We start from the raw sequence: 12451 nt of genomic DNA, 5'->3' as shown, positions 1-12451 counted from the left end.
AAATCTTAGGTTTAGGATATGTCTTTTCCTCTCACCCCACACATTCAATCAATTGCCAATTTTTTCTAAATTTCTAACTTCACAATATTTCTTGCAACTGGTCCCACCTTTTCACTGTCACTGAAATCACCTTAGTATAGGCCTCGTATCTTCTTGTCTAGATCCTAACAGGTCTTCCTGTTTCCAATCTATTTCCATTCCTCTTCATCCTCCATAAGCATTTACAATTAATCTTCCAAATGTACCACTATATTCCTATCTCTTCTCTACACAAAAACCTCTTGTCTTTTCCTTGCTTTCTAAATAAAATATATGCTTATGGGTAGTCAATCCTTTCTACAAGATAGAGCCAACCTTCTTGTCTAGATACTTATCTCATACTCTTTTTTTCATCAACTGTACATTTCAGTCAGGCATGCTTAGTATACTTCCTGCCATCTGTTTCTGTTCCTTTGTTTATGCTTTTGCTTAAACCTGGAATGGAATCCATTCTCACTTTTGTCTATTAAAATCCTTCCTTCCCTTTAAGGCCCTTTCCAGATGATGCCTCTTCCACGAAGGCTTCCTTAATTCCTGTTGTTGTTCAGTTGTTTTTCAGTCATGCCTGAGTCTTTGTGATCCCATTTGGGTTGTTAGTTAGTTGGTTTGTTTGTTTTGGCAAAGATCCTTGAGTGGTTTGCCATTTCCTTCTTCAGTTCATTTTACAGATGAGGAAACTTAAGCAAACAGGGTCAAGTAACTTGCCCAGGACCACACAGCCCATCAGTGTCTAAGGCCAGATTTGAACTCAGAAAGATGAGTCTTCCTGACTCCAGGCCTGGAACTCTATCTTCTATGCCATCTAATCTCTCTCTCTCTCTCTCTCTCTCTCTCTCTCTCTCTCTCTCTCTCTCTCTCTCTCACTTTCACTCTCTAAATAAAAAAGTAAGTGGTTATTACAATGGGTATATTTCTCAGTGTTTACTTGAGGTTTACAAAATAATCCTTAGAAAACCTCAAAAGTCCTGAGTGAGAAAATATAGTGTATGCCACTTTAGTCCAGGAAGGATGAGAAGGCTAGTCCAGAAGCAATAGATGATGATAGTAAAAGGGAAAGCAGATACTTGAAAAGAAAAGATTTGGGGTGACTGGAAAACTGGCTGGGAAACATTATTATTTTTTTACCAGGAGAGTTATCAGCAGGAGTCCCATCAACCACATTCCTACAGTTCCTTATTCCCCATACCCCATCAACCTCCCCCATTTCCTGGCTTGATGGAGCCCTTTCCCCAAACATCATTGCTGGCTGGAATTAAGACCAGTGAGAGAAAAATTGGGTTCTTTTTGGGGGGCTGTGGGGGAGAAAATATGCATGCACTTTTAAGTTTAATCTGTATTATTAACATTTGATCAAATGTAAATCATCAACAAAACAATATATTAAGCCCTGATTAATAGCAACTGGTGATTTCTAATGCTTACACTGAAAAAGTCACACTGGTTCTCACAAACCACTTAGAGCTGGTTCCAGCACACCTCTGGATATCATGGATTCCTTGGGCTTTGAGAACTGTACTGAGAACCTTGCCATCATCTGAAGCATTACTTCACTAGGGAAATGTCTAAGTTCCAAGTTTCATTAGAACGTTTGGAAAAGAACTTGTTTATAAAATAGAAAGCAGCTACATATTAATGTATTCACAGATACATAGGAAGAAGGGTGGACCTTTGTTTTCATTGGTACAAGAAACAGGGGATGAAGAAGCTTATGCATTCCGGCATCTTCTTTTTGACTTAAAGTCTTAGAGAGTTGCCTACAGCAGTGAGAGATTCACAGTCAATCTATGCCAGAGACAAGACTTGAATCTATGTCTTCCAGGCCCTGAGGCAGGCTTTCTATACACAATGCTGCCTCTCATAATAGCTAGTATTTAATACATGTATATACAAGTAAAAAAAAAAGGAAAGGAAAATAAATTACATAGTATAGTAGATAATAGAAAGGCTGAATTATGCATCATATAATTTAATAATACCTTGTTGATTTTTAAATTTTAATACACAGAAAGATGTGTTGTATATATTCTGCATGTTTACTTTTACCAAATATACTCTGAATTGACTTGGAAGTCCCAAGGTAAAAAGCAAAACTAATTGTAAAGGAAATGGACCCCTATAATTCCAAATAGCACTAGATATTCTTTGTCTCCTAAATAAAGATAGACATTTATGGTTCATATTTATAAGCTTTAATAATAAGGTAAAAGAAAAAGAAGCATGTTTGCACACTGTATAATTCTTACCTCTTCCTTTGTCTTTTTTGATATAACACGAAGCCAGTCCCCAATCATGCTCAGGACAGCAGCAAAGTAAGCAAGCCCTACCAGGATCCAAAACCATACCACTGGCTTATAAAAATCCAAGTACTCAATATCTGATCCTCCTGTAAGGGAAAACAAAATGGAAGAAAAATGAATTCATGTTGCAGGTACTTTATGAATTTCTTCAATTGCCTTTTTTATTATCTATATTATCAATAACATTTATCATTGGATCCATCGATTACATATCACTAATACCACAATAGACTACTAGAGAAAAGAAATCTGATTAATGGACTCTTCTTTCTAACTCGCCTAACTATCTGTCAATGAAATGTAAGACCTTTGAGGGCAGAGTCTGTCTCAGTTGTTGTATATATATATATATATATATATGTGTGTGTGTGTGTGTGTGTGTGTGTGTGTGTGTGTGTGTGTGTGTGTGTGTGTGTGTATGTATATATCCTCAATGAATAATTAATTCTCTGGTACATAATAGGGAAAACTGAATTGAATTGTCAGTTTTATCACACTCTTTCTATTCATCAAAGCTTTTAGCCTCCTCTTTATTTCATATGATAATTTAACTTATTGGAGTTAACAAGGTCATCAAGATAGTGTATTAAGAAAAGAGAAGATGGTCCAAGACAGACTTTAGGGGCACCTACAATGAGGGAGCATTGTGGACAATGGAGTCAGAAAAGACTAGGAAAAAGTGGTCAGCCAGAAAGGAAGGGATTCAGGAGAGAATAATGCTATAAAAAAAACCAAGAGAAGAGGATGCTCAGTGTTGTTAAAGGTTGCAGAGATCTTGAGAAGGTTAAGGGTTGAGGAAAGACCATCAAATTTGGCAATTAAAAGCTGGAGCAGGATAGTATAGGCAAGGTCAATTTGCTGGGGCTTGCCACATGGATTTACAAATTCATTTCCAAAACTTATCATAATAATACTGTGAGGGAGATGGTATAACAATATTCTTGTTGTTGTTTGTCCTTTGTTCTCAAAGAGGACCATGATATTGAATTGGATTTAAGTAAGTGAAGGCTGTGCAAAATCACCAATTTTATTCTCTCCTCCAGAGCCATCTGTGTCCAGTGGCAAGATATACATCAGGACAACTGGAGGTGGCCTCAGATGATTAAGGTAATTGGGGTTAAGTGACTTGCCCAGGGTCACATAGCTAATAAATGTCTGAGGTGAGATAATAATTCCCATCTTAAAGATGGAAAATTGAGGCTCAGAGAGCTTAAGTGACTTGACTAGATTTACATGGCTATCAAGTCTTAGAGCCAGGATTGAAATGTAGGATGTCCTTGACTTCTTCCCTTAGGCTACTCTGCTTTCCCTTAGGTAAAGTTGCATAGATTACTAGTTGCAGAGCTGAGAGTAAGATTTGTATCTCCAGGAAATCCTATTAAGTGCATTGTCATCTAGACCAAATTCTTCCTTTATTGTTTAATTAGTTATGGTTGCTTAATCACTAAGAACAGCACACACCTGAATAAACATAGAATTTTTTTTAGTATCATAAAGGAGTCTTGGGAATTAAATTGTGACCACTGTGCTAATTGAAGGAAAGCTAATTGAAGGTGATCCAGGAATTATGAAGGTTGTGCTACTTCCCCAGTATTTCTTTGGGCTTTAATTACTTGCGTCTAAATTCTATGCAACACACAAACACACACACACACACACACACACGCACACACATGCACACACACATGCACACACACATACATCTGGGCTTTCATATTAATGTCCTAGTTCCAGATAGATGCCTTGGAGAAGTTTAGAAAACATAGGAAAAGCCAATTGAGAACGAGGTGATGAAGAAAAAGCATGCATTTTAAGAGGTGAGGGGGGGTGGGGGGGGAACCATCTTAATCAAAATCACAAAGTTCCCAGACCAGCCCACTGATTATTCCATTTAGCTTGCAAAAGGGGTGGTCATACTTTTATTCATTCCTTCATTTCTGTGTTTGTTTTAAATATTTATTGATATCTTTTGTCTTTCATGTTAATTTACATTCTTCTTATTGCCCTCTCCAACAAACTACCCCTGTCACAAAGAATAAGATAAATAAAATGTACACCAGCAAAACTATCTCATTAACCAATGAGATAGTACCAAGTTGGATAGTTTGTTTAATATTCCACACCTATGGTGCCCCTGTCTCTGCAAAGAAGGGAAGAACTTGCAATCTCTTATTTCTTCCTTAGGGTCAAGCTTGGCAATTATAATTAGTATTCAGTTCTGGCTTTCTTTTTTTGCCTTTGTGTAATTTAAGATTCTAAATGTGGATTCTAATCTGTTCCCCCAGTTTGGGGGAAACTGACTAAAAATCACTGATAAAACGAGTTTAGGTTTTTAAGGGCTTATTGGAAAATAGAAAGAAAAAGATTGAGAACAGAATTCTAACAGCCTGGCATTCCTATCTTTCCTCAAATTTCCTGTGAAGTCCTCTGCCGCCACCACCATCAAGTCAGGAAGCCAAAAGGCCCAGCGCTCTCTGCGCAGGCTCCCTTTCCTCCTTCCTGTCTCCTCCCAGACCACAGGAGGCTCCTCAAGTTGATTGGCTGGTAGCCTTGATAGACAGCACCCATGAGCAAACGTCATTTCCTGACGCCAAGGAAAAGCCACAATGCCTCTGAGGCATTTTCCTCATGGTGTAGCTTTCCCACAGCAAGTCTCCAGTAGGTGGTGTCATTCCAATCATTACACCTTCTTTTCCTTTTTATAGTCATCATGTATATTTTTCATTGTTCTGTTTACTTCACTTTGCATCATGTCATATAAATCTTCTTGTGCTTCTCTGTATTTTTCTTATTCATCATTTTTATGCTACAGTAGTATTTGATTACATACATGTACTAAAACTGTTTTAGTCATTTTCCAGTCAATGGACACTTTTTTACTAAACAAAGTTGTTGCTATAAATATTTTGATTTATTATGGTACCTTTCTTTCTTTGAATCTTGGTATACTTGCTTAGTAGTGATAGCCATTCTTAATGGTCTTAATTTGATTAATGTCTCATATGCATAGTTAGGTATGATCCTGTCTCTTGTTCATCTTGTCATGTTGTTTGGAATAGCCTTATTCCTTCCACATATTCTTTTCCTAACTCTTCCATTAAATGTCACTTAAAGAGCCAAATTCTTTGCATTTATAGCTATAGATTTTAAAGAAAATTATTGTCACATTTCTATTTAATTAATGAATTAAATAAACATGTATAATCACCTGCTTTATTCAATACACTATACTAGACACTTAGAAAAATATAAAGTTTGGTTAAGACATTGTCCTCACAGAGCTGACCATCTAGAAGAAGGGGAAGAGTCACAAACACAAATAATATACTATATTATAACATATGTGCATTAGAACACTGCAAAACAAAGTGCTAGGTGAAGTCTAAAGGGAAAGAACTTTCTTGACTGGGGAATCAGACAAAGTTTCATGGCTTAGGGGTTACATAAGTAGTTCCATGTAATTGAAAGACATTTGTGAACTAGGAGTCACAGTGACCTACCCATAAAATATGGGTAATTATACCTGTCCTGAACCTCTCCTTGTTTCACATATAAAAACAAACAAACAAACAAACAAACAAACAAACAAAAACACTTAGGGGCAGCTAGGTGGTGCAGTGGATAAAGCACCAGCCCTGGATTCAGGAAGACCTGAATTCAAATCCAACCTCAGACACTTGACTCTTACTAACCGTGTGACCCTGGGCAAGTTACTTGATCCTCATTTCCCCACCAAAAAAACAAACAAACAAACAAAAAACACTTAGTAAGCACCTACTATGTGAAAGGTGAGAGGTAACATGGAGTTGTGGAACAGAACTGCCAGAATTTGATTGAAATACTTCTTCTGGTATTTCATGGATGTGTGCAAATACTGGACTAGTTTAAGTACCCCATATCACTGTCTAAGGCTATGAGTTGCAGAGCTACTGAGGTTTGCATTGGTAAAGGAAATTTCATCACCTTGAGTTCCCAACACCCTGAAATCACAGCTCCAGATTTTTTTTTAAGTACAAGGCATTGTTCCAGGGGGTATAAAGGGATATAAAGACTAAAAAAATATTAAATTCCTGGTTCTTGAGGAGCTTATGATGTGGGGTGGGGGTGGGGAGCTGAGTGGGGAGGATTTAACTACATGAATGAAATGAAATGTAAGGTCATTTGAGGGAAAGCATAACAATGTACACAGGGGGTCTGTACAGTCCAGGTGTAAGGTCAGGGAAACCCTAGCAGAAGAGGATGTCTGAGCTCTGTCTTGAAAATAAGCATTCTAAGAGGCAGAAGTAAATAGGAATGAATTCCAGGTTTGGGGGATGGCTTGAGAAAATTCACAGAGGTGGGACATGCAATGTTGACTTCTAGATGCATTTTGATTATTATTTGGTTTAGTTTGGTTTGGTTTGGTTTTTGCAGGGCAATGAGGGTTAAGTGACTTGCCCAGGGTCACACAGCTAGTTAAGTGTCAAGTGTCTGAGGCTGGATTTGAATTCAGGTCCTCCTGAATCCAAGGCCAGTGCTTTATCCACTACACCACCTAGCTGCCCCCTAAATGCATTTTAGAACAAAACTAGTTTGATCAAAGGCACTAAATAATTCCTCTCAGACTGATTAGCTGATTCTGGGCTAAAACAATCAAGTGTCATGTGAAATTAACCTGATAATGCTCCTGGGAATCACATTATACAGGGTTTTAAGTTCTAAGATAAAGGATTTAAAATTTATCCTACAGGTATAGGGAGTCACTGAAGGTTTTTAAGTAGAGAAATAAAATGATCCAAAAGGAGCCAAATGGATCCAGGGAATGGAAAGTACCTGACGGTCACTGGAAATAGGAACTCAAAAGCTCCAGTTCACATGTGAGAGAGAAGAATCATGATTGCAGGCTAATGTTGCCAGAGCCTACCTTTGAGACCTCCCTCTCCACTGATGGCAATGAGAAGCAATCGGAGTACCCAGATAATGATAGCAAGTCAGTCAATCAATGAAGTAGCATTTACTGAATCAAAAGCATAGACTATAGGAGCTTTGGTCTAAATGCAGTCTCTGGTCCCTTTCTCATGCCTCTCTATCCACTATAACAAAATCCATTTTTTTTTTTGTTATCCAAACAGTCTAACAAGCTGAATTTTACTTCATAATAGGCAATAGCTAATATAGTGCTTCCTACATGACAGGCACTATACTAAGTGCTTTATAATTATTATCTCATTTGATCCTCACAGCAACCCTGATGATAGTGCTATTATTATCCTGACTTTACAGATGAGAAAAGTGAGGCAAAGACTTCTCCAGCATCACCCAGAGAGTAAGTGACTGGGGCCAGGTAGGAAATCAGGTCTTCCTGATTCTAGGCCTGGTTGTGACTCACTGTACCACCTAGCTGTCCACAAAGAGGCCACGGCTTAACTAGAAATAGATACAAATGTATGGTTAAGTAAAGAGCCTGACTCCTAGGTAGGTACTAAGGATTTTCCAACTGGGGACTCAGAACAGTTATGAGTAAAATCAGAACTTTTCATGAAAACTAAATTCCTTAAAGCTGAAGAGAAGGAAACCAACTGGACCTTAGAGGTTATTATACTGCATGTTAGGCTTAAATAAGCTAATTATTGTAATGAGGTATTATTAAAATCTGAAATGAAGAGCTGAACTAGAGGGCTTATGATGTCTCCTCAAGCTCTGAATCCATGGTCTTATGACATTCAGGGCTTCCAGTAAACTAAAAGATAAAATACACACATCTTTGCAATTGAAACCCTATATGCTATGGCTCTAATGCAGTTTATCACTCCAGAGTATTTCACTTACCTTTATGTATTCTATATTCTAACCTAATGAGAAACCAGCTTTATCCAGCTCTGTCCTGTCAAATTTCTGCCTTTTGAAATCCTTTTCCTTCAAGCGCAACTCAGAAGTCAGGTCATTCATGAGATTTTCCTTGATACCTCCTAGCTGAGCTTGCAAACATTAAAATTAACAGCAGCAAATACAATGACAAAAACCCCAACAGATACAAAATGGCTTATTATTAAGAAGCAACCAGTTTCTGTGATAAAATACTAGCCAGTCTAATAAAACAACTAGGATAGAGCACCGGCCCTGGAGTCAGGAGTACCTGAGTTCAAATCCGGCCCCAGACACTTAACACTTACTAGCTGTGTGACCCTGGGCAAGTCACTTAACCCCCATTGCCTCACTAAAAAAAATAAATAAATAAATAAAAACAACTAGTTGACAAGTCTGTGCTCAGTTAGAAATGATCCCTTTCTTCCTGATCTTTTATTTTTCTCTAATTACCTTCTCCTAGTCAGTTATAATATTATAACATATTATGTAACTTTCCTTTTAGACTGTAAGATCTTTGAGGACAGGGACTATGTCATTTTGCATTTTTTGTTTACCAGGCACCTAGTTGAGTAAGAGTTAATAAATGTTCGTTAAATTGAATTTATAAAAGTTATATCTATTTATTTTCTATCTGTTGTATACAGCCCTGTCAATGGTAGGGCATGAAAAGAGTTTTGTTCCAGGGCAAAGACAAGGAATTCCAAAGGGAAAGAGGGCTAAAGAAGTCATTAGATGGGTGAATTCATGCCCCCCACCCCCATGCCTTGCTTCATGGTCCTCAAGAGGAGTGTCAACTGACAAGCCTCTCCTCTACTGCATCAAAAATCCATCACTGGGATGCCCTATTACCAGACCCATTATTGCCACCAAGGAAGGACTCAAGCTCTCTGGGTGAAGACGACCCTTTCCTGGAACAGTTGCACCAGTGGAGAGACTTTCCCCTGCATTTCTGTTTCCTCCCATCCACCTACCCCCTTCACATTATCTTCTTCACCAACAAAATTCTACTCCATATACATGCAGATAATAGAATTTGCCCCAATTTGAGCTAGGATTTTGGTTATATAAATTCAAGTACCCTATTCCATTTGACATGGAAATTTCATGTGGTCATACCACCTCTTTTTTTTGTGAGGCAACTGGGGTTAAATGACTTGCCCAGGGTCACACAGTGGTAAGTGCCAAGGGTCTGAGTCCGGGTTTGAACTCACGTCCTACTGAATAAAGGGCCAGTGCTGAATCCATTGCGCCACCTAGCTGGCCCTATCACCTCTTGATCTTATATTTATAGGTAGTACCACATTTCTAATGAAAATGTAACAGTAGAAAAAATAAGTTGTACATTGAGGAATTATTATCCTAGCCACAAATATAACTCTATTAAAAATAGAAATTGAGGAAAAGAAGATATTTTGCAAGGTAAATAATAGAAATTTCACACTCTTACAAATAAAGGTCTTAATCCTCATTTGCTCAGCCATTACTGGGAGAAAGGATGGCAACAGCAGCAGAAGCAGCATCTTATGATGGATGATCTAAACTTACAAACTTTATATGAAAACAGGTTTGAAGATTCAAAGCATTAACTTGGGAATTTTGTATGGAAAGTGGCTGCAAAATAGTTTCACCAGATAATTCCATTTTTCAAATGTTTCCATTTCAGTGAAACCAAAAGGACATTTTTCCCAAGAACTTTCTCTTTCAAAACCAATGCTTAGGAGAGCCTCATCCAAGTATTCATGACTCACTTAACACATAAGTTCGCGAAGATTCCATTTTAGAAGAGTTAGATCATGATCAAGATGACTTTTTATGTCTTCTTTCTTATAAACAGGATGTCACATTCTGAGAAGGGTAAATTAACTTAATCACTTAAGGCCTGTCTTTGGGTAAAACAGTCAACCCACAATGTTTTGTGTGTGGATTTTAATCTCAGAAAAGTATATTTTCTCTTTCTTAATTGTCACTTCCAAGTTGGAATTTATGCAATATGATGAAGCAAAGAAAACCTATGAAACTAGGAACTGCTAAATACCTCACAAACCCTATTCATTTTCTTGTGCCTAACATTCAGTCTTCCACTGTCCCAGAATTGTTTGAATTCTCAAAGGCTAACTTGAGTGAAACACAAGAAGGTTTTAACATGCTTTTAAAAAGTTCCAAAGAAGAGCTGATTTACAAAAGCAAAAAGAGACTTATCACCAGTAGGCTGGTCATTAGGTGAGTAAATTTTTGGCAATAGTTTCTTCCCCCTACCACCACCAATACAAAATTGTCCTTGATCCTATGTGGATGATGATGGGAGCAGATTGATAAGGGAAAATGTCAGATACTATTGGAATCACACCATTTTTTAGACTATGTATAGACATTAAGTGAATTCTTGGTACTATAGATGTAGGATGCTTATCCAATTATCAAGAAGTTGCCAAACTAATAGGATTTCTAATTTTGACATTCCTGCTATAAATGAAACAACAAAATTATAAGAAAGTTTTTGCTAAATTAAAAGAATATTCACATATCCCTCTAAGAGAAGTAGATAAAAGAGTTGGAAAAGTGGGTTTTATTGGTCATCCAAAGTCATCATCATGAAATATCATTTCATAGAACACAGTCATATAGCATTGATTGCAGTGCTATGGTGAGAATCATCAAAAATACCCCCACCAATGAGTCACTGCTCACGTTCCATCAGCTGTTGCAGAGAGAAAAAGAGGTAGAGAAATTCTGTGAAGAACTCAGTAAGATCCATACAGTGGGAAAAGCACAAAATTTGGAGACAGAAGATCCAAGTTCAAATTTGGCATGCAAAATGTGACCTTTGGTGAGATGTTAACCCTCCCCTGAGTCTCAGTTCATATATAAAATAAAAGGGTAAGATTAGATGCCTTTGATGTCACTTCTAGTTCTCAATCTATTTTTAACAAACCTCCAAATTAAATCAATACATATTTTATTATCATGGTGAGTTAGTAACTGAAGGTGAATTGTCACCTTTAGAAGTTGTTGTTTGTCCTTTGTTCTCAGAGAGGACCATGACAGATGTTATGATTTACAATGAATTTGATTTAAGTGAGCGAGGGCTGTGCAAGGTCACAAACCTCACTTTCTCCTCCAGAACCATTTGGGTCCAATAGCAAGATATGCATCAGGATGGCTGGAGATGGCCTCAGATATTTAAGGCTATTAGGGTTGTGACTTGCCCAGGGTCACAAAGCTAGTAAGTGTCTGAGGTCAGATTTGAACTCAGGTCCTCCTGACTCCAGGGCTAGTGCTTTATCTACTGTGTCACCTATCTGTCCAACCTTTAGAAGTATTTTTACATCAACATGCTCTCTTGTTTATGTTAAAATATAGGATTTAAAGTTTCTGCAGTATCTGGTTGGCAACATTTTTGTTCATGTTTTTGAATTTAACTATTTTGAAGTGATGTTTCAATTCACTTTATTGATCATCTCATCTTCATATAAAGAGTAAGTCCCATCTAACAGTCAGTTCATCTGATTCAAACATCTTATCAATTTCAAGGTACTTGTATTACTAAAATAACTCATTAAAGAGAGAGGTGTTAATGTTTTATCATCTGACTGTTATGCATACTACTCTATTTTTAAACTGTTCATGTTCAAATAATATATTCCTTTCTTTACAAGCATTTTAATTTAGACTTCAATTATGGTTACTGATATTGTTTTACCCTTTCATGAAAAAAAAACACCTTTTGTGGCTTCGAAAAAAGCTTTTACCCTTAAAAACACTTTTTATATTTCCTAATCTTCTTTGATCATGTTAAAATTGGTATGTTCCAAAGGATGGATTTTATTCAATACTTCATTCCAATGGATTCTTTTTTTCAGTTTCTGTTATGTGTTTCTACTGATATTTTTCGTTTAAAAGCTATAGCATGTTTGATCATAAATAGAAAGATTATTTTCACATAAATATGATGAGTTGCATAATGAATTGCCCATTCAATATACATTCAATTGCAGAAATGATATAAAAAGGGATAAAGGAAAAGCTACTACTTCTCTTTGTGTTTTGGGATTGACTAATTAAACAATCTAGAGACTGTTCCTCTTATTTGGTTTGCAATTAGGATAAGGTAACAACAGATGATTAGAGGTGACTACCATATCCTACGTTCTAAACAAGCAGGCTTGTTTCATAGACATAGCTAAAAAAAGATATTAGTATATTTTCCCTAGAGAATCGTGGACTTGGAGTTGGAAAAGATTTAGAGGCTATTTAATCCAATTTCTACA

General features: G+C 37.0%; 1 protein-coding gene across 7 annotated transcripts in view; it reads right to left on the bottom strand.

Moving 5' to 3' along the window:
* Window positions 1-12451, bottom strand: part of KCNK2 (potassium two pore domain channel subfamily K member 2) — a 301669-nt gene that overhangs the window by 69543 nt on the left and 219675 nt on the right. For all 7 annotated transcript variants that reach the window (XM_043999510.1, XM_043999513.1, XM_043999509.1 and 4 more), the window contains exon 6: window positions 2283-2422. In XM_043999510.1, the coding sequence (XP_043855445.1) occupies window positions 2283-2422 (140 nt within the window). The remainder of the gene's footprint in view (window positions 1-2282; window positions 2423-12451) is intronic.

Source organism: Dromiciops gliroides, chromosome 4 (genome assembly GCF_019393635.1).
Source record: "Dromiciops gliroides isolate mDroGli1 chromosome 4, mDroGli1.pri, whole genome shotgun sequence".
Classification (NCBI taxonomy): Eukaryota; Metazoa; Chordata; class Mammalia; order Microbiotheria; family Microbiotheriidae; genus Dromiciops; species Dromiciops gliroides.
The sequence above is the reverse complement of the archived record's forward strand: the minus strand, read 5'-3'. Positions and strand labels throughout refer to the sequence as shown.